The sequence below is a fragment of the Hypomesus transpacificus genome, chromosome 5 (genome assembly GCF_021917145.1).
Source record: "Hypomesus transpacificus isolate Combined female chromosome 5, fHypTra1, whole genome shotgun sequence".
Lineage (NCBI taxonomy): Eukaryota > Metazoa > Chordata > Actinopteri > Osmeriformes > Osmeridae > Hypomesus > Hypomesus transpacificus.
The window spans coordinates 3,063,094-3,084,236 of NC_061064.1; the positions used below are offsets into that span (position 1 = coordinate 3,063,094).

Consider the following 21,143-nt stretch of genomic DNA (forward strand, 5'->3'; position numbering starts at 1 on the left):
CAAATGGAGGAGTGTAGCTACAGTTGCTTGTATAGACTAAAAAGGCTATGGTTGTCCCAAACCGTAGGTCTGCCTGCCATCAGAGGATGTAATCACAATCATGACTGTGTTTTTGTCCTTCATGCCAACAGTCCTCTCAAGCACGCTATTTAGTCTACAGTGAGGCCCTTGATAGCGGCTACTGTTAGAGCACAGGCTATTTTTGGTTCTGTCATGCAGTTGGTCGCACACATAATGTTGAAGGGTTGGGTTGCTCTGGATATTGTTGCAGTAGAAGTAAGGTGAAGAGACTTGGTAAAAGTAAAAACTGCAGGCTATACCTCGATCATTCTAAATTAGAAGGATACAACGTGCCTTCAACTAAATTGCAATTAGAAAAGACTGTCCCAACAAAGCTGACGGTCTGTCTAAGGTTTAATAACCGAGTTCAACTCTTAAAATAATGGACGACTCTTCCACCGCCACCCCAACTACTGACAACCCACCGAACAGCGACAACCCGGACCCGGAGCCCATGGAGTCGCTGGAGTCTGCCAACTCGGATAAAATAGACTTGTCATTGGGTTAGCGCCTGATTCGTGCATGTTTACCTTTGTTCAGATAATGTTCTTGTCAACGACTCAAATGTATGTTAAATTGCACGTCAGAGTCGTCTCGCCATTAATTGTCTATGTCAGTGTTCAATTCTCAGCTGTTCAGTGGTTCTATATGGCCACAGTATAACCACTGATGAGAAACTCAAATGTATTTGCCAATTCACTTTAATATGTCACATTATCATTAAGTTTAAATAATTCTCCGTCACATGTGAGTTTCATAGTATGTTGATGTTTTCTTCATACAGTTGTTTGAATTGATAAGAGTATAATAACTTCTCCTTGTCATATGCCTATAAGGGCTCTTGCTACCATATCCATCAGTGTAAAAAAAACACATAGCTCAGTTCTCTTTTGTGAGATGCAGTCTAAGCCCACTATTCAAATCCATTATGTTGACACGTCTCTGGGGATTTTGTAATGCATAGAGAAACTGAAATGCACCGTTAACTTGCCCCTCATTAGCTCACCTTTCACATAATGGATTCAGGCTCTCGTATGACATGAAAAGGCCTATGATTCAGAGTCTGAGGGGCCTCACATGTCTGTTACCCTTTATTGCCAGATGACATCATCAAACTGAACAGGAAAGAGCAGAGAGTGAACAGGGCTGCCAGCAAGGCCTCAAACAAGCCCAACGTCCTGAGGAAACTAGACAACCCAGGACACCAGCAAAGATTCCCTGTCAGACAAGGCCAAAGTCAGCAAGGTATCAGCACATCTGTTTCATTTGCCTTTGTATGATGATGCTATTAATCATTATTTATTACTTTGTCACTCTGGGAAATAAGGTGATTTTCTATACAATATGGCCTTGTTTTAAGGCGCCTACAGATCAAAGTACATGGGAGCCTCCCCTCGCTGGTTTTACAAAGTAAAGCCATTCAACATTAAAAAGGCTGCCATTGGAGCTAAAGGAGTGAGTCCTTTAAACAGGCGTCCTATGAACACAAAGGTATGTTCATGACAAATGACTGTATTCTCATGTTCAGGAACCAACAGAAACCTTCTCTCGGAAAATATTTCCAGAACTGCCAAGTCAACTGCAAGAAGTGATTGAGAGATTTGATCAAATTGACCAAAATGTATAGTGGACATATTTTGATTCAGAAAAAAATGGTTCCATAGATGAAACTATTGTATTTCTCCCCTCTAAGGCTACGGTTCAATTCGGACAACGCAAACCTTTCTTCAAGGGAGTGTTTTATCAGCGAAACAGAAGTCTTACAGCAGCACAGAGAAGGTTCAGCACGCCTTGATTGATGTGTGATTTTGTTCAGTTTCCACAGAGAGATTTCGTATCATATAGTAATCACTCTTGCCTTTGCTGTGCATTCTAAAAATGCATTTTAAAATGGTACTGTAACTTGTATTCTGTGTTGTGGTTTTGGGTTTGGTGTCAGGCCTGCCCATGCACCCAGAGAGCAGGGACACCCACCATTCCAGCCAAAACAGAGACGAGGAAGTGCCCGGCCGTTTGTGCTCAACAGAGGGGTACTTCCATTACATTTAGTCATTTAGCAGACACTCTTATCCAGAGCGACTTACAGTAAGTACAGGTACATTCGCCCCGAGGCAAGTAGGGTGAAGTGCCTTGCCAATAACGTCATTTTGCACGGCCAGGAATCGAACCGGCAAACTTCGGATTAAAAGCTCAATTTCCTAACCACTCAGCCATCTGACCCCCTATTTACTGTTGTTCCTACATGTCAACCTACCTCAAGCATTTCCCAGTAATAGTTGTATCATTTTAACTCCCCACAAGGATTTTTTGTTGTGCTTTAGCCCCTAAATTGAATAATATTTAAGATTTTATATTGATTCAATGCTGAACAACTCAAATTAAACCCCCTCCTTCATTTAGTTCTCTGCCATGCAAGCCAGTGAGAAACTGGAAAGGTACCAAAGAGCTAGGAGGTGAGATGCTATACTTTGTTAGCTTGGCTTTGCTTGTCGTGTATTTTATAGTCCATATACTGAATTGATCACTATCACACTTTTCTGGGCAGTTGGCGAAAGGCGCCCTCTACTGGCTGTACCTTAACAGTGTCCCTTCCAAACGCTAAAGCCAGCCCAGAGCCTGGGTGAGTACAGTTTTTATTTACAGCCTATTTCACAGTAACTAAGATTTGTAATTTCCTTTTTTGCGGTAATTTAGACCAATAATGTGTGTTTAATGTTTCTCAGCACCAAGGCCAAGCAGACTATGGACCGTTCTATTTCTACAGGTGGTGAAACTTCCTCTCCCAAAGGCATTCCCCTTAGATTTAATCTGAGGGCCACAATCAATCAGGTAGGACACCATTAGGTTAGAAAATATCCCTAGAAATTAATTGGTTTTACATCTATTATCTGTTATAAAGGAATACTATTTTAACAGTCGTTTACATGAAGTCTGTGAGAGATTCGTGTTCACGAAACTTGCAAGTGTATCTGTTTTATGGGTTCCAGACAGGAGTGACTCTCAACGACCGCTTCACTGGCATGAGGATCCTTCCACCTCCAGGACAGGGTCCCCAGAGAGGGGGCAGCAGGGGAAGAGGAAGAGGCCGGGGACTAGGACGGACTGTTGTCTTACAGTGACCCTTTGCTAAACATAACTGTACATTATGCTGTGGGCTGTTTAAAAATGTGTTATTTTGAAGTTATTCAGTGTACGGTTTTTATTTAATTATGATTTTCCAGATTTATACTGCATAAGGGTGGTCTTACATGGCAAGCAGGTTGATTTAATTGGAGACTTTTTATTGGTGTGTTTTTAGGCACTGTGCAATTGACATATTTGAACTCAAAATAAATGGAATAGTTTCGAGTGCTCTGAATTATTATGTTATGATGATAATAAACATATTATCTATATAGCTATATAGAAGTAAAAGTGGCTTTCACTATGTGAAAATGTAATCACCTCACCTTATACTTCTATTCTTGTGATCCAGTCATCTATGAATTAAACATGGCTTAATTCACTCATATTCACTTATATTAGACTAAAATCCACCTAATCCTTAACCACCAAGGAGTGACTTGCAGGCGTCACCGCAGGGCGGTTTGGGCATCCTTAACCAAAGCGACATACGCTTCAGCGGCTCGTTTCTTTCGTTCATTGGCTAGGGTGTGTTGACATCATTTTTCCGCGATGTCCATTTTTGTCGTAATGAAAATGGTGGAGCAATAATAAACGCATTGAACACTTCTAAGGGTAAGAAATGTGAAACTTTCAGTCTAGTGCATAACCAGTGTATTTCGCATATTATATGTAAAATAAACATGTACTAACGTGTTGGCTAGCTAACCAACGTTAGCTAATGAACACTAGCGGGCTAGCTAGTGTCCTGCAAAGGCTTGCACTTCAGTGGCTAGCTAGCTAGCAAGCTAGTAGTAACTAGCCACCCTCGCTAGCTAGGCCACTCTGGCTCCTTTAGCCACAACCGATTCATTGGATCCATTAACCTCAATGAAAGTCTAGGTTTGCGATGTAGTTAACAAAGTAAGAAGATAAACATCTTAATAATCCAACAGTTAGCAACGGTCACTGTAAACAAACATCATAGTTAGTGTGTATGTGTGTGTGTGTGTGTATGTAGGTGTGTATGTGTGTATGTGTGTGTGTGTGAGAGAGAAACAGACACACACACACACACTCACAGAGAAAGAGACACAGAGTTACGGGTTGTACGTGCGCGTGTATTTCGTCTGCCAACGTGCGTCTGTGTCTGGGAGAAAATAACAGTCATTGGCATTATGGATCTGAAATATTGGTTATTTCCTCTTCCAGACTGAGCATGGCAGAGAAAAAAGGGAAACCTGTCAGTGTCAAAAGAAGTTTAACAAAGAAAGAACAAGAAGATCACAAGAAAAAGGTATGAAATCATGAAATGGAGGCAGTAATAAGAATGGTAACAATGCTTGCCTTATTTGTGTCTAAAATGTAAATATCATTATCAGGAACAAGAAAAAGCAGCTGAAGTTTTTGAAGAATTTTTAGCATCGTTTGACACTAATGACAAGAGTGGGGTGAAAACCTTTGTTCGTGGAGGAATCGTGAATGCTACTAAAGGTGAGCAGAAATATTGCCTACCGGCTGGTCTGAGCATCTGCAACTAAGTCAGTGTTTCCCACACATAGACTAATTTGTGGCGGTGCGCCACAGAATCAACACCGGCCGCCACACATTGCGTTTCGTAAACATTTTTTTTTATCGCTATTTAGGTAAAAACACGCAGCGTATTCGTTCAGCTGCATTTCCTTTCCCTGCTCTCCCTCCGTCTCTTTCACGCACGCGTCTTTCTCACATACACACACAGTCACTACGTCAGCACACGTTAGCAACGATGCATACGCCGTTCTAGTGAGACCGACAGCTATATCAGCGAGCCTTCAGCATTAGTGCCGTAGCTAAAGGTCTAGGAAAGTTGAGGCTACTTTTCGCTAGGTACCGACGGACATGTCTTAATCGAAGGTTCCCCTTCGTTGTTTTGGTGAGAAGTTTCAAGAGCTAGCTACTTACCCGGCGTCATGGAGCCGACCAGTTAAATAGTTATTTAGCACCCTGTATGCAGCGTCGCTACCTGCATATGCAGAAATTATTTGTTTGTTGTTGTTGATTGATTTTGTGAATTATTTCGACCCCCCCCCCCCCGTCTGACATGAAACAACACCCCCCCCCCCCCCCCCACATATAGCTTTCTAATCTGTGGGAAACGCTGTAAGTGTCATCTCATGAATGCTGTTTTGTTATTGTTGTTGTTTGTTTTTACAGAAGAAGAAGCAGCAGAGGTGAAGAAGAACAAGCTTTACAGACCGTCCACCAAGTTTGTGCCACAGAATGTCTCACCTGTGCAATCTGATTTCCGAAGGCCTGTGAGTTGTCTTGGAAACGCCAAGGCTGAACAAATGCGTCAAGCCTTTAAATTTGAAGTCTTTAATGTCTGTAGTCTTTAATATTTGTCAATGTTCTTTCACAGAATACTAAAAAGAGGACAGAGGAGAAGAAAAAGAGCAACCTTGAACTTTTTAAAGAAGAACTTAAACAGTATGTTATGTTATGGTCTCTGATGTGTAATGTCTTGGTAAAGGGTTTTTGCTTGTTTGTTTTGAAAATAATATTTTTTTGTCAGAATACAAGAAGAGCGTGAAGAAAGGTACAAACGAAAGAAAAATGAACCCGGAGGTGGATATGGAGATGTGGAGCTACCTTTATCACGTCGATCAAGTGAGATTTCAACCTGTCCCGCAGTGAAAATGGCTTGAAGCTTTAAATATGTACATTGTATCCATTGGGTGTGTTGCACAAGTCCACTTTGAAGCTTCAACATGTCTCCTTGTAATGTTTCTATCAGTATTTGATGACGACCCAGCGGTGCCAAACACAACCAACCTGTACATTGGCTGCATTAATCCAAAGGTAAATCAAGGAAAATAACAAATATATATAATCCAGCATGGGTCTGAATGGTTTGTGTGTGGGGGGGTGCGATTGTGCTAACATCACACCGATGATACTTCAGATGAATGAGGAGATGCTTTGCAAAGAGTTTGGCAAGTACGGCCCCCTGGCGAGCGTAAAGATCATGTGGCCTCGAACGGACGAGGAGCGCACCAGAGTCACCAACAGAGGCTTCGTGGCCTTCATGACCAGGAAAGATGCAGAGCGAGCTCTGGCTGCACTCGACGGTGAGCCTTTATAAAGTCTTTACGGAAACACACAACACTTGATGTCTGTAATGCCAGGGAGTCAGGTGGCTGAACGGTTAGGGAATCGGGCTAGTAATCTGAAGGTCGCCAGTTCGATTCCCGGCCAGGGAACGCCAGGGAGTCAGGTGGCTGAACGGTTAGGGAATCGGGCTAGTAATCTGAAGGTCGCCAGTTTGATTCCCGGCCGAGCCAAATTACGTTGTGTCCTTCACCCTACTTGTCTCGGGGGGAATGTCCCTGTACTTACTGTAAGTCGCTCTGGATAAGAGCGTCTGCTAAATGTAAATGTAAATTTGTAAACGCCATGTGTTCAGTCAGTTGGGTTATAATGGAGTCCTTATGGAGCCTTTTTTGTTTGTTTGTTTGTTGCCACAGGTAAAACAGTTATGGGTTTCGAAATGAAACTGGGATGGGGGAAAGCGGTTCGCATCCCTCCCCAGCCTCTCTACACGCCCATAGGGGTTCTCAAAATGGCCACTCCTCCACCCCCTTCTGGTCTGCCCTTTAATGCTCAGCCCCGAGATCGCTTCCGTAACGACTTCACCAAGCCCTGGGGCAGGTCAAAGGAGGAGTTTGACAAGGTACCATCGTCTTTACTCTAGGGTCTGTGCATGGCTCTCTGAAACATGTCTTTTTATTCTGTATTAAAGACCCGTGGCAAAGTGTGGGGACTGTGTAACCTAGTAGCTATACATTTATCACAGAATGACCAAACTGGACTTTAAAGTTTGACCTGGAATTCAGAATTGCTCACAGATCCATGAGCTGAAGGCTGGATCAGTCCTTGGTGTCACCGTTCTGTTTCACATTTTCTGTTTTGTTTTAGTCCAGTTGGTTTGTCCTGTGGTAGGTGTATAGATGTATTTGATTAGTTCATTCTCAGCACTAGAAAGCTCTAGTTTTCAGTTTAGGGAAAAGCAATGTGTACAATTCCAGAGGTGTTTGACTCAACCTGTGTTATGATGTAGTTTACCAGTGCATTACGTAATCCCAATAGCTGTAACCATAATGGAGGGTGGGATTATCTCGTAGATAAAAAGGGTGTGCTATTTAGTACTGTGTCGAACAAGACATTTTCCACCATTCAGAAATAGTTGTAGCTTTTAATGCTGTAGTCGTTTTCTATGCTGTATGTATCCTGCAGTGTTTCACCTGTATTTATACTCACTCTTTCATATCTTCACTATTTGATTTGACTTCACGAACAGACTCTGTCCGAAGCCGTAGTCAAAGTGGTTATCCCAACAGAAAGGTACACACTCTCTATCCATTCTTACTACTGCTCCTTACGACTGACCAGCCCTTCTCACACAACTGTGTTAGTGAACAGCGGACTGCTGCTCCACTGTTCCTGTGTACACACAGTATGTTAGCAACAGCAAGACCCAGGGGCCTAAGTCCTACACCTGGCCAGGACTAATGGGAGTTGAAAGGGCAGCGTACAGTGTAACCGCCTTCATGTGCTTCTTAGTGTGTAGATGTGTTTTAACTGGTCTGCATCAAGCCTTTGTCAAAGGGTCTTATTGGCGACATGGCGGCTGTTCAGGGCATTGGGAATCCCCGTGTATTAGGACTGCAAACACCTTCTGACGTATAGAGAGGCTCGTTATTGATAACATCCATAAAGTCTTGTATAGAATGTACAGTATAAACATATGGTTAGGGAATTAGAAATGATATTAGTTTGGCATGGCCAGAGCATGCATTCGTAAACGAGTGCGGAACTCTGCAAGCATCAGCATCAACCATGGCTAACATCCAGGTTGGTTGAGACACTGCAGACAGATACAGCAAGAAGGCAGATGGATTGATCCATTTCCTTAGCATCTTATCGTAGTAAGTAAATGCAGTCACCATCACTAACAGTGCCACTCTGATTCAATCCAAACCATCATTTAGGGACAGAAGGGGGAATAAATTGCACTACTGGTAGAGACATGTGACATGAGCTGTGTAACACTGCATGTGTGCTTTCTGTTAGTATAGATGCTCATTAGGGATTTACATCTATTCTCTGTATACAGACACACAACAGTGAGGCTTCTATCAGGCTGTGACAGTGAGAGTTGAGGGACAGGGATCCCTCGGTACGTGGCTTTGTGTTTCACGAACCAGAGCGCAGCTGTAGGAGGGTTTAGGGCCAGTGTGCAGTGAGTGCTTTGACAAGGCCTCAGGTGTGGATGGAGAGGGGGGAGAGAGACAGCATGCCTTCGAGCCTCTGATCAACTCTGCTTCTACTCCACAGGAATCTGTTGGGCCTCATTCACCGGATGATAGAGTTTGTGGTGCGTGAGGGACCAATGTTTGAAGCCATTATCATGAGCAAAGAGAAGAATAGCCCTGACTTCCGGTACGGTCTCCTCTCACTCCTCTCACTCCTCTCCGATGTTGACCGTTTCACACTCAAAGTGTGTACACCCATCTGATATTTATAGATTGTTTTCTTTTTAGCTTCCTGTTTGACAACAAGAGCCAAGATCACGTGTACTACCGCTGGAAACTGTACTCCATTCTCCAGGTAGGTTCTTTCTCCCTTCCTCTCTCCTCCTTGGTCAGGAATCCATATCCCTGTTGTGCTTCAGACACGTTCCTCTGTGTGTGTGTGTCCCCTCTCCAGGGCGAGTCTCCCAGCGAGTGGAGGACCACGGACTTCCGCATGTTCCGGGGGGGCTCCATCTGGAGGCCCCCCCTGCTGAACCCCTATCTCCACGGAGACGAGGAGGGGGCGGAGGAGGACGAGGCCGCGTCCCAGGAAGAGGAGGAGCTGAAGAAGGGCCAGCTGAAGGCTGAGTGAGTGCCCCCTGCTGGACCTGGAAGGAGGGAGCGTTCAGGGCCGCACGCGTGTTAGGAGAATTTACATTTTTGTCATTTAGCAGACGCTCTTATCCAGAGCTCTTATCTTATCGCTCTTATCCAAAGCGACTTACAGTAAGTACAGGGACATTCCTGCCGAGGCAAGTAGGGTGAAGTGCCTTTCCCAAGGACACAAAGTTATTTTGCACGACACGAACCGGCAACCTTCTGAGTAATAGCCCGATTCCCTAACCGCTCAGCCATCTGACTGTGGACCTTGTTGAGACCGTCGTTCTGTGTTTGCACCCCCAGACACAGAGAGAGGCTGGAGACCCTGCTGAGAGGACTCAGCCCTCGGAGGGAAGAGGTTGGCGACGCCATGCTGTTCTGCCTGGAGAGGGCGGAGGCTGCAGAGGAGGTGGTGGGCTGTATCGCTGAATCACTGTCTCTTCTCCAAACGCCCTTACAGAAGAAGGTAGATTTTGACAGCTCTTTTATCACACCAAGTCTTGTTCCTGTTGATTTCCCTGTTCAGGACTGAAGCTACATCATGCACCTCTCACTAACATCTATATTTACTCCTTCAGATTGCCAGATTATATCTGGTGTCAGACATCTTATACAACTCCTGTGCCAAGGTTTCCAATGCCTCCTATTATCGCAAATTGTAAGTTTAAACTGTCATGTATTTCCCAGGACTACATATTTCATTCATATTGTGGTACGCATGTATTATGACTAAATAATGTATGCTTTTGCTTTCTTTTCAGCTTTGAGACAAAGCTGCCACAGATATTCGGGGACATTAGTGAAGCCTACAGGAACATCCAAGCCAGACTGCAAGCTGAACAGTTCAAGGTAAGCAGTGGTCATCAGTCTGACAGGTCCTGACTGTGGACTTTCGCAGTGCAAATCTGTTCCCATGCATCTGTGTTTGTCTTTCCTCCTCAGCAAAAGATCATGTGCTGCTTCAGGGCCTGGGAAGACTGGGCCATCTACCCCGAGTCCTACCTGATCCAGCTGCAGAACATCTTCCTGGGTCTGGTGAAAGCCGGAGAGGAGGTGATCGTCAGACCAGAGGTGAGCGCGACAAACAGACCCCGCCCACCCCCTACCGTCCTCCATAGATGGCCACTGAAGTGACAGCACCCAGTGCGGCGGAGACCAGCCTGTAGCTGCGGCCAGGCATGAGAGAGAGAGAGAGAGAGAGAGAGAGAGAGAGAGAGAGAGAGAGAGAGAGAGAGAGAGAGAGAGAGAGAGAGAGAGAGAGAGAGAGAGAGAGAGAGAGAGAGAGAGAGAGAGAGGGTGGTGACTGCTTTCCCTCCCTCCCCCAGGTGGAGTCTCCTGACCTGGACGGAGCTCCGTTGGACGGGCTGGCGCTAGACGGAGCGCCCCTGGATGGAGCCCCCCTGGATGACCTGGACGGCTGCCCCCTGGGCTGGGACCCCTCCTCCCTGGACGGGGTTCCTGTGGACGACATAGACGGGGTGCCCCTGGGGGTCCCCATAGACGGGGTGCCCCTGGGGGTCCCCATAGATGACATTGATGGAATGCCTCGTAGGTTCACCTTCCGTCCCGTACGAATGAAGGCCTTTTAAAGGCTCACTAGGTGTGGGCTTGATGCCTTTTAAAGGCTCTCTAGGTGTGGGCTTGATGCCTTTTAAAGGCTCACTAGGTGTGGGCTTGATGCCTTTTAAAGGCTCACTAGGTGTGGGCTTGATGCCTTTTAAAGGCTCACTAGGTGTGGGCTTGATGCCTTTTAAAGGCTCACTAAGTGTGGGCTTGATGCCTTTTAAAGGCTCACTAGGTGTGGGCTTGATTTGAGTTGTGTTTGCCTCTTCCAGTGGACGACAGCAGAAACGCCCTTCACTCCAAGGTGGCTCTGTCTAAGTGGGAGAGGGTGGAGGATGCTGAAGCTCTGCCCCTAGGTACCGTACTGGAAACACCTGTATTCATCTGTACTGATCCTATACAGCTCCCACAGCCCAGTTAATCCTGCCTCTTCCTCCTCCAGCCAAGACTGAGTCGAAATGGGACAACGTGGGCGAGCGAGACTCCGGGGATGAGAGGAACGCAAGGTGGGTAGTGTTTGCTTTCTCTTCACCTGTAGGCAGACATACACACCAGAGGTAAAGAGTCTGTCCAGCAGATGGCCTTCCTTCAGTAAATCTGAATGAACATGAATATAGGTGAATCTAATTGACCCTGTTATTCCTGTCTCTGACAGTGGCAACACCAAGGATGGGGACAGGGATTCAGAGGAGGACAGCAGTGACGACTCGTCCAGTCCATCCAAGTACGACAGCGTCGACTTCAAGAGCTCGCTGAGCAGCTTCCAGATGTCCGAGAGCAAGAGGAGCCGACTGCGGGAGCTGGAGGCAAGCATGCACCTCCACACCCTGCACCTCCACACCTTACACCTCCACACCCTGTACCTCCACACCCTGTACCTCCACACCCTGTACCTCCACACCCTGTACTTCCACACCCTGCACCTCCACACCCTGTACCTCCACACCCTGTACCCCCACACCTCCACACCCTGCACCTCCACACCCTGTACCTCCACACCCTGTACCTCCACACCCTGCACCTCCACACCTCCACACCCTGCACCTCCACACCCTGCACCTCCACACCCTGTACCTCCACACCCTGTACCTCCACACCCTGCACCTCCACACCTCCACACCTCCACAGCCTGCACCTCCACACCCTGTACCCCCACACCCCGCACCTCCACACCTCCACACCCTGCACCTCCACACCCTGCACCTCCACACCCCGCACCTCCAAACCCTGCACCTCCACACCCCTACATCGCCACATCTCCTCAGACCCCCTCCCTCTCTGCCCCGGCCCTGCCACCTCAGCCCCCCATAACGCATCCAACATGTTTTTTAGTGTTTCCCACCACCCACGCCCATCGACTCGTATTCAACTCTTCTAGGGAGTTCTATTGCATTGTTCTATTGTTCTATTGGCCTGATGTGTAGATTCTCGCCTTCCGCGCAGGTGAAGGTTATGAAGTTCCAAGATGAGCTGGAGTCAGGGAAGAGACCCAAGAAGTCTGGCAACTTGCACCAACAGGTGGCCCAGTACAGGAACAAGCTGCTGCAGAAGGTGAGTCGCTGCTGCTGCTAAAATACACTGCACCCACACCTTTAGAAAAGTGTTTCGAAATCAAAACTACAACTCCCATCCTCCTCTCTGTTCTGGGCTGCGTGTGTCTCCTGAAGGAGTTTGACAAGGACGACCAGGAGAAGAAAGAAAGGTCGGCACAGAAGTCTAAAGAACGCTCCAAGAAGGAGGAGCGGAGGGACAAGGTGGAGGACAGCGGTAAAGGACGAGACAGAGAGACTCGCAGAAGAAGTCAAGACCGGGACAGAAGCAGGGGGCGGAGTAAAGACTCGGAGGAGCGGACCCAGAAGTACAGAAGCGACTCCCCCTCCAAGTAAGTCCAGGGCTTTATACTGCTGTGTCGTTTCCCGTCGTCACTGTCCTGTGTGTGTGGGCATTGACCGCGTTCCCTCTCCCTCCTCCCTGTCCCAACAGAACAAAGTCCAAGTCACCCAAAAGGTCAAAGAGGTCACGGTCGCCCTCGCCTGCCAGGAAGGTGTGGAGGTCGAGCTCCCGCTCGCCGCACCGCTCCCACAAAAAGACAAAGAAGAACAAACACTGATCCTCAACCTTGGACCTCACACACCCCCCACCCCCCCCCCCTCCCTCCCTCCTCCTGCCCACCTCGAGCTCTGAGGCGGCCAGGCAACACCATGGACTGGCCCTTCACTGAGGCAGAGCCACATGCTTCTCTCCCACGATACCTTTGGACTGGCTCTCCAGACCGACTGACAGCTGTTTGTTCTCCCCCTGTACCCATTTCCTGACTGGTCCAGTCAAGAGTTGGCACATTTTTGTATGATGAAGTTTGAACATTATTTGTACAGTTTTGTTTTATTGCTTGTTTGTAAACTCCATTCAGTCAGTTTATTGCTACCAGTCCCTGAGATTTCACGATAAATCCCTCCTGATGATGTCTGTGCTGTCCGGATTCCAGTTTGGTAATTGGAAAGTCTAATAAATGAAAGATCTCCACTCCTGAGGTCATTTGTCCCCAGGTACCTTTCATGTCAGCTTGGAACTCATAACAGGGAATCAAGAGCATTTCATGCAATATAACACTGGTTTTTCTTTTACTTTATTACTGTTAAGTGAATCAAAATGTTAAAATCAGTGGTTCCATTTATTTTCATACCAAACACCAACAAAGAAATGAAAAACAATTTCTAACAAGTAATTTGAGTGCTAACCGTTGAACAATTATTACAGTGTCATGTTTTGCGTCAAGGATTGCTGAGAAGGGCGTCTAGAAAAGCAGTGAGCTTTTGCGGTGCAAATACAGCGTGCCCTTTGCACACAGACGGCTCAGTGTCTTTCAATCATCCACCTCATCCTGCTTATTGGTTAAGATTCATGTTCTGCACCAGTGACACATAGGCAATGCTTTACAGCTCCCATCTAACCACCTGTGCTACAAAGGGAACCAGGTGCACAAGTATTCATGTAAAAAAATAAAAAAAAACATAAAAACAAAGGCAATGACAGGATATCAATGAGTTGCTTCTTCCATTTACAGTCCTCTTCCATAATCCCCCCCCCCCCCCCCCATATACGTCCTCCTTGACATGTTCCTTTACGCTGGGTCACTGTTCTCTTGAGGATGACAGGCGATCTATCCTCCAAGAGCACTCACCGGTAGAGGGACGCTCGTTTCGAAGTGCTGGCAGCAGGTAGCTCTGCGTCCATGGTGGGGCTTCACTGTACACACACACACTAACGTACTGACAGGGTCCATATGGGAGTTCCGGCTCCAGGCTATGCCTTGACGTGGCCTTTTAAGAGCTCAGTACTTCTTGACGTTGATGAAGACTTTGATGGCGCCGGTGAAGTCCGCAGAGAGTAGGACCTCAGTGTGATCCGTCTTCAAGGCTCCTGAGGAAGGAGAGGGGGAGAAACCAGGGTCATTCCGGAAGACTGATCCGACTTTCTATTCTCTTGATTACAGCACAGTGAATATATGAATAGTCTTGAGGAGGAAGTGATGGATCTATCCACCCTACCTGAGGGAATGGTCTCGGAGTCTGTGGAGTCCAGGCTCTTGCACTCGGCATCGGGCTTTTCTGCCCCGGCCTCCTGCGGAACGATCAGGCCAGGGTGGGGTGCAAAGATGGCTGATGTGACAACTGCATTGTGGGCTGAAAAAAACAGAGAGAGAGAGAGAGAGAGAGAGAGAGGGATGAAGGGGTGGGGAACTGAGATGGGATCAGGTATCCTCAGTGCGAGCCAGCCGAACGCTATCCAATTACCTTTAATGCCCTCCCAGAAGTCGTTTCGGTCTCGCCGTACTGAGGTGAACTTGCTCAGGTCGTGGTAGGTGCTCCAGATGTACACGTACTTGTCCTCTGAACCGCTCACAATGAAGGAGTAGTCGTGGCTGCAGGAGAAAAAGAGAGAAAAAGAGAGAGAGAGAGAGAGATCATCAGCCCTGGTGAACACTCACTCTGGGTGACACCCATGACCTGAGTGGAGAAGAAACTGTTCCCACCTGAAGCTGGCCTTGATCTGACTGCTGCTGTTGACGTAGCCCTTGTACTTCATGGACAGAGACAGGTCCCTCAGGTCATACAGGCGGATCCTGGAGTCATTCGATGTCACCAAAATCTGCAGGATAAGAAGAATTCTTCACCAACTGTGGGGTTTAAGAGCCGTGTTTGGTGGAGGACAGGGGGGGGGGGGGGGAGAGGCCACACCTTGTTCTCTCCAGGAAGAGGTTCTATGCCGGTGATTTTGCGTCCGACTCGGTTTCGTCCTCTGGTGGACCGGACGTGAATCTGGGTGTGGTACTTCAGGCGCTGGGAAAGAAACACACAAAACAAATGGTCACCCCGAATGAATGGCGCTCGCGGAAGTCAAGACCAGTTTAAACCTCCGCTTGGAGTCCTTCTGCAGCACCTGGAAACAGCAGAGCGGTGGACCGGGGGCGGTGCTAGGGTACCTCTGTGTCGTAGAAGATGCAGCGGCCGTCGTAGGTCCCGATGACTGCATACTTCCCGTTTTGGCAGAAGTTGGCAGCAGTGATGAGGCGCGTCTGGCCGTCCACCTCGTTCCACAGCGCCACCTTCTTGTCTGGAATGTTCCAGAGACGCAGCTTCCCATCCAGAGAGCCGCTCAGAAAGTACCTGTCATCCTGCACCAGGCCACACATTTACAAGTCAAACAGAGATGACGTACAAATCAAATCAACAAGGGACATAAGATAACATTGAACTTATTTTGTATACGTTTATACGTAATATAAAAGCATTTGTAGACAAGCTGCATAAACATAAGGAGACACGTCTTTGTTGAGTGGCAGAGCCATACAAGGCCCTTACCCTGGGATGGAAGGCGATGGCTGTGACAAAGTCAATGTGCTGGAAGCAGCATAGACACTCTCTCCTGGATATGTGCCACAGTCGAACCGTCTTGTCCATGGACGAAGAGAGCAGGAAGTAGTTCTGGAATCACAGGAAACAATACGGGGAAAACATGAGGACCTGTGTGCGTGAGCGAATGAGGAAGGGGAGGATGAGGGTGGGAGGGGGGTGCCGTGAACTCTGACCTTTGACCAAGACAGGTCCAGCAGGTCAGCCGTGTGACCTTTGTACTTGCAGAAGGGGACTTGGCGGAAGGGGGCATTCCTGTCCTCGGTGTCAGGGTCCTCTGGAACACTGCTCATCTAGAAAACACACAACGCACCCCACAAGGTTTTAACCGGCCGAACACACTTGGGTGAAAAAAAAAAAAACATTCCCAGCCGAGCCCTCATCGACGAACAAAGGGCCTGTGTAACTCCGCGTCTGCAGGTTGCACAGATGAACCTCTGCTGAACCTCTGGAAGCATAGAGACTTGTCCTAACCTGACTCACCCCACCATCTGTGTCGGACTTGGTGGAGCACAAGCTTTCCTGAGAGGGAGAGGGCGACACACGACCTGGGAGGGACAGAACAGGGGGAGGTGCCCTGTTAAAAAAACCCTGCTGAACATGCTTTCCTACTGACGTCAACGGCAGGCACGACGCAACAACTCAAAAGAGCTCAAGCTTTGGATGAACGGAAAGGAACGGGATTTACCTTCCGTGTTGTACTTGATCCTCATGTTGTTGAAGTAGTCAAAGGCATTTTTCAGAACCCAGATTCGTACCACGTTATCTTGGCCCGCTGTGGCCAGCAGCCTGCCACAGTGGGAGAACTTCATGGTCCACACTGCACCCTGCGTGCAGGGGAGAGGTGGTGGGTATACTGGGGTTCATACACACACAGCCTCACATTCACGAGGAAACAAACATCAGGCATCCTTGTGGCCTGTTGTCCACAGTAAACATCTGCTAACCCAGACACCATGTCTCCTCACCATGTGCTCTCCACTCAGATCCTGGACCACCTTGACCTGGTCAAAGTCAAAGGGGCCCTTGAAGCTGTGGGCTGCCTTAAACTTGGCAGGTCTGGTGTAGGGCATGCCCTCGTCATCGCTGGAGGAGGGGTCGTCTTGGTCTGTGTGAAAGACTGAAACAAGCCTGTGGTGAGTCACAGTCCACAGAACAGCCAACAACAGCAACAACGGCGACGAACAGAGACTTGAGAATGCAGCCTTGGAGTGTTCACCTACCTTCATCGCGGACACTCTTCACCTTGTTGACTGCCTTCTCCCCATACTCCTCCGCCAGGTGCTTGGCCCTCTTCACAGACTTGCCCAGAAACTTCTTCAGTTGTGTACTGGAGGAGGGAAGGGAGGGAGGGGGGGGGGGTGGAAAGAGCCGGATGAGATTGGATAAAACTACGACTCACTTTTCATTAGAGAGAGAACTTAACTTAACAACTTAACACTCCAAATCTTACGTCTTCTGCTTTAACTTGCCCCCGTCGGTGTCTGTGAGCGGAGGCTGGGACTTGTCATCGTCATCTGACTGTGCTGCGTCATTGCTGAGAGGGACAACAACACAAAGACACAAAATGACTCAGGAAGATGTTCCAAACAGGCCTCACAACTAACTTTTTTTTCCCTCACTGTCCCAGTACCGCCCCGAAGTGCAAAATTAACCGTCCCAAACTGAACAGAACAAAATGTTTACATTCTGACATGGGTCTAGGTAATTTGTAACACTTTTTAAGTAATCCACCCAGTCGTGGGGCTCAAATCAATGTCTGAATTACAATATTAATACATACACAATACACCATTTTCTTTCTTGTTTTGTGATAGGGCTGACACAATTCTTGGTGTGGCTGTATTAAAAAAGGTTTTCTAAAAGGTTTGAAACATATTTTCTACAAAACTCATGATGTATTACAAGTTTCATCTGGACACCAGTCTTTTACACTGAGAACACAGGGGGAACCGGTTTCCCTGGAGATCTGAGGAAAGTGGTCCCCCCCCCGTATATTACAGCCATTTATAAAGCAATACAGTGATGCTGGTGATGTATCTATGTGTATCTACGTGTTTAGTGAATTCTGCACATCCTATTCTATACTTTACTCACAGTTGTTCAAATGAACAGGCAAGGGACTGCTGTACTGTGGAATTAATAATAAATGTGATTGAAACACATGAATAATATATTTGGAGACCCATTAAGACGGGAGGTAATGAGAGTTTCTCACGTGATGTACTCCTTAGTCCTCCTCATAATGTGAAGGGTGAGAGGGTTGATTCCTGTGGGTAGCTTCTCTTCCGCCTGGATCAGAGGGATCTCCTCTCCAGTGTCCAGATTCTTGATCATCACACTCGCCAGGATCTCCTGTTAGACGTCCCCGGACACCCAAACAGGACAAGGTTAAAGGTCTACATTCCCCAGAATGACATGGTGTGATAGTAACGGTGGAAATGTCTTCAGAGTAGCTCATGGGTAGATGGGTGGGGGAGAATCATCCAGGGCTCTTTACCTCATCAGTCAGCTCTCTACCAGAGTCGGATCGTGGGCGTTGGGGACCAGGAGTGTCCCCCCCACTGGATGAAGAAGCCGCCCCGTCCTCGTTCTCCTGCAGGGAAAAAAACGTTAGAACTTTTTTTTTTTTTTACTTTCTAGGCCAGCCAGTGGTTGTGAATGGTGTGTCTCACTGACCTGTGCTGTCACCACCTTGTCCCCACTGGTGGCACTGGCCAGGTCCAGAGAGTGCTGCAGGTCCTTGGTGATGCTCCTCACGGTACTGCTGGGAGACACCAGACCCAGCGGCTCCATCGCTTCAACTGGCTCAGCCACACACACTGGCAAGCAGAGGGCAAAGGTTAACTGACTGTTAATAAACTAGTATTACATTTACATTTAGTCATTTAGCAGACGCTTTCATCCAAAACGACAAGAAAAAGCTTTACAACAAGTGCATAGGTCAAATACAGTATAACACTGGTATAAAAAGAATCTACTGATGTGGGGGTAAACGTGCTTAGTGGCCACATGGAATGTGTCTTTGTGTCCAGCCACATGTTCTACGGAAGTGTCCAGACCCCAAAAGAACATTTCAAACACATATGCACTTATCAGCTTGTGTACACTTGACTTTGTGCTTTTGTGCTGCTGTAGTCAAACACACTCTGTTACTTACCTTCAAGACCGCTTGGCCTCATAGCCTCCTGGGACTTCTTGCTGGGTGGCAGTGCCGGGCGGGATGGGGGAGGGGGCCTCGGAGGAGGAGCTCCGCCGGGAGGGGGCGGGCGTGAAGGTGGGGGCTTCTTGGTGCTGGCCACAATGTCAGGTTCAACAGTGAACTGCCGGGGGGGTTTGGATGGTCCAGAGTGGTCTGACTCGGCTGGTTTGTGGTCCAGGATGTCTGCCGGTCTGTGCTCCCTGTCTCCATCTGCAGCCACCCGGGGAAGGTCTGGCAGGTCTGGTAGTTCTGGCTGATTCTGGCCCAGGGCACTAGTAATGTCTGGAGGCTGGGCGTGCTCCTGTGACCCAGACGCTGAGCTCACTGGGACAGTCATGGAGCAGGCCCCCTGCAGCTCTGCCTCTTCCTGTGGCTGTTCAAGGCTCCTCCCTGCAGGCGGAGGTTCCACAGCAGCACAGTCTGGCTCCACGGCAACCATCTGAGGTTCCACGGGAGGTTGAGGCATCACGACGGCTGCGCTTGCATTCCTCAGCTCTGACTCTGGGCTTGTGTCAACATCTTTCTCGCCCAACAACAGAACCTCCCCTGCACCACTCTCCTTTTGGCTTTCCTCAATAATACTGTCGATGATCTAGGAGAAATAGATGATCAACAACAGGGTATATCCTTATACTTCTTTCAATGTCGTTAATGGAATAAAAATGACAGTAAAGAATTTACAATAAAAAAAGGAAATTATTATCACATTACTATTCACTGTACCAAGATCCCAAGGCTGTGTGAGAATGTGGATTAGACAGTAAGAAAAGGGGATAGGTACCTGAAGGGAATCATCCTGACTTGTCTCGGGTGGGACAGGCCCAACAGTTGCATCCTGTGGTGGATTTTCTACCTGGCCCTTTAAACAGGTGCAGAAAGACTTAAAATGAATTCATATATGTACTGCAGCCTTCATATTAATATATTGATAAACTTGCTACCCTGTTCTGGACATTGAATAGGCCTCTCACAAGAACGAAAACAACTATAAGTAGAGCTGTGTTTTTTCTTAACTTTAACCTCAATAAAACTCCAAATGGCAATCTTAATTAATGATTAAACTAAAAAAGCATCACTTTTCACTTTAGTCATGCAAAACCTGGATATGGAGTAGAGCATGCTGTCAGTACAAAGAATGACATACCTTGATTGAGGGAAGGACAAACTTTGCAGGAGACCTAAACATTTAAGGCAGTCATTTAGTCACCATAGCACTCTCAGACAAAATGCAAATGTTGTGTTCCGGCATAATTGTAATCTTTAAATTAGGTGCACGTTACAAATTAATTAAAGGACTCGAATTGCCTGTTTACACTTGCCTGCCTGTGCTATGACGTTAACTCACAGGCATAATGTAAAATAGAATAACCATACTCGTTTTACAAGACAAGTTACATAAGCGGTTTATTTGCACTTCTACTTCACTACTAGGATAGGGGGTCGATTAGTGTTGACAAATAAGGTTTGCTAATACAGGAAGTACTAGCCTGCAAGCTAACATATGTTGTTAATCACAGCAAATACCGTTAACAAAACACAAAAATGACAACGTTATCGTTAGAATATCACACAGATTATGCTCAAATTCGCCAGCTACTTACACTTTGGGAGATGGGGTGAAATGTACGTCTTCGGGTGCATCGTAGAATTCTTCTGTATCACTTGTATCTGACGCCATACTAGCAATTTTCTATTCTACAATACAAGCTAGCTTGACAGCTAGCTAATTGGATACATGCAATTTGAAAAGCAACGGCCTGTCTGGGTCTGATTCAAAAATCTTGAAATCGTCTGATCTGACTGAGTACTGAGAAGCTACATACAACAATTAAAGTGTGTACCACAAACTGCAATCTATGGCTAGACTATACTCAGAAGCAGCAAAGCGCTAGCTGGCTATGCTACGTAAGGTAGCAAGCTATCTGGATCCAGTACCACCACAACAAAGTTGTTTGAAATAATTTAAACTTGCTACTTGACACTGTACTCTCTGTTTATAACGGATGCCCATAACCAAAATATTATATTGAGAGGTCCGCAACAAATCCAAATGTAGAGACAAAGGACAAATAATCAGAACATATTAGCAAGTTTAGCATCTCTGCTGGTGCTTGGGCTGTGGCTTAGCTTGTGAACGTAGCCTAGCTAGCTAGAGCTAAACCTACTTGTTTTAGCTTGTTAGAACTACGCGAGAGTTGAGTTGACAGCTTATCGCTGGCTCTTCTTCGTCCATAGAATTGTAGGCGTTCCTTCTTTCTTTTTTTACCTTGCATTATGGAGCATTGCTGCCATCAGATGGTGAGCTTAGGTTTTTCAGGCTACTGTATTTGTAAATGTAATTAATGTAACCAAATAAAAATGAGAGGATAA

At 47.0% G+C, this 21,143-nt stretch overlaps 3 protein-coding genes across 5 annotated transcripts; 2 read left to right on the top strand and 1 right to left on the bottom strand.

Moving 5' to 3' along the window:
- The first annotated feature begins 207 nt into the window (after nt 1-207).
- On the top strand, nt 208-3,461 carry si:dkey-17o15.2 (UAP56-interacting factor). The gene is made up of 9 exons (XM_047020462.1): nt 208-563; nt 1,162-1,305; nt 1,421-1,551; nt 1,754-1,839; nt 2,000-2,090; nt 2,461-2,513; nt 2,606-2,680; nt 2,784-2,889; nt 3,048-3,461. The coding sequence occupies exons 1-9, from the start codon at nt 443-445 to the stop codon at nt 3,177-3,179; spliced, it is 939 nt and encodes a 312-aa protein (XP_046876418.1). The 5' UTR covers nt 208-442; the 3' UTR covers nt 3,180-3,461.
- A 236-nt stretch (nt 3,462-3,697) lies between these two features.
- On the top strand, nt 3,698-13,189 carry zgc:163098 (uncharacterized protein LOC100037380 homolog). Of its 2 annotated transcripts, XM_047020879.1 has the most exons (24): nt 3,698-3,798; nt 4,375-4,459; nt 4,545-4,656; nt 5,359-5,459; nt 5,564-5,631; nt 5,717-5,811; nt 5,939-6,003; nt 6,107-6,272; nt 6,669-6,874; nt 7,502-7,545; nt 8,539-8,643; nt 8,745-8,811; nt 8,911-9,083; nt 9,399-9,561; nt 9,674-9,753; nt 9,857-9,944; nt 10,038-10,166; nt 10,421-10,643; nt 10,931-11,014; nt 11,101-11,164; nt 11,314-11,464; nt 12,102-12,209; nt 12,326-12,540; nt 12,642-13,189. In XM_047020879.1, the coding sequence occupies exons 2-24, from the start codon at nt 4,382-4,384 to the stop codon at nt 12,766-12,768; spliced, it is 2,712 nt and encodes a 903-aa protein (XP_046876835.1). In that variant the 5' UTR covers nt 3,698-3,798; nt 4,375-4,381; the 3' UTR covers nt 12,769-13,189. The 2 variants fall into 2 exon arrangements, with proteins under 2 accessions (XP_046876835.1, XP_046876836.1); XM_047020880.1 differs by lacking the exons at nt 3,698-3,798; nt 4,375-4,459; nt 4,545-4,656; ... (4 more) ...; nt 6,107-6,272; nt 7,502-7,545 and having other exon boundaries at nt 6,700-6,874.
- A 76-nt stretch (nt 13,190-13,265) lies between these two features.
- On the bottom strand, nt 13,266-21,008 carry wdr44 (WD repeat domain 44). Of its 2 annotated transcripts, none has more exons than XM_047020878.1 (20): nt 20,375-21,008; nt 19,918-19,951; nt 19,555-19,632; nt 18,732-19,365; nt 18,251-18,393; nt 18,072-18,167; nt 17,790-17,926; nt 17,025-17,108; nt 16,795-16,901; nt 16,540-16,691; nt 16,260-16,398; nt 16,055-16,119; nt 15,748-15,864; nt 15,521-15,643; nt 15,142-15,333; nt 14,897-14,998; nt 14,692-14,807; nt 14,453-14,580; nt 14,207-14,341; nt 13,266-14,078 (listed from the first exon to the last, which is right to left on the bottom strand). In XM_047020878.1, exons 1-20 carry the CDS (start codon nt 20,449-20,451, stop codon nt 13,990-13,992), a joined length of 2,748 nt encoding a protein of 915 aa, XP_046876834.1. In that variant the 5' UTR covers nt 20,452-21,008; the 3' UTR covers nt 13,266-13,989. The 2 variants fall into 2 exon arrangements, with proteins under 2 accessions (XP_046876834.1, XP_046876833.1); XM_047020877.1 differs by having other exon boundaries at nt 16,046-16,119.
- Nucleotides 21,009-21,143: the final 135 nt, after the last annotated feature.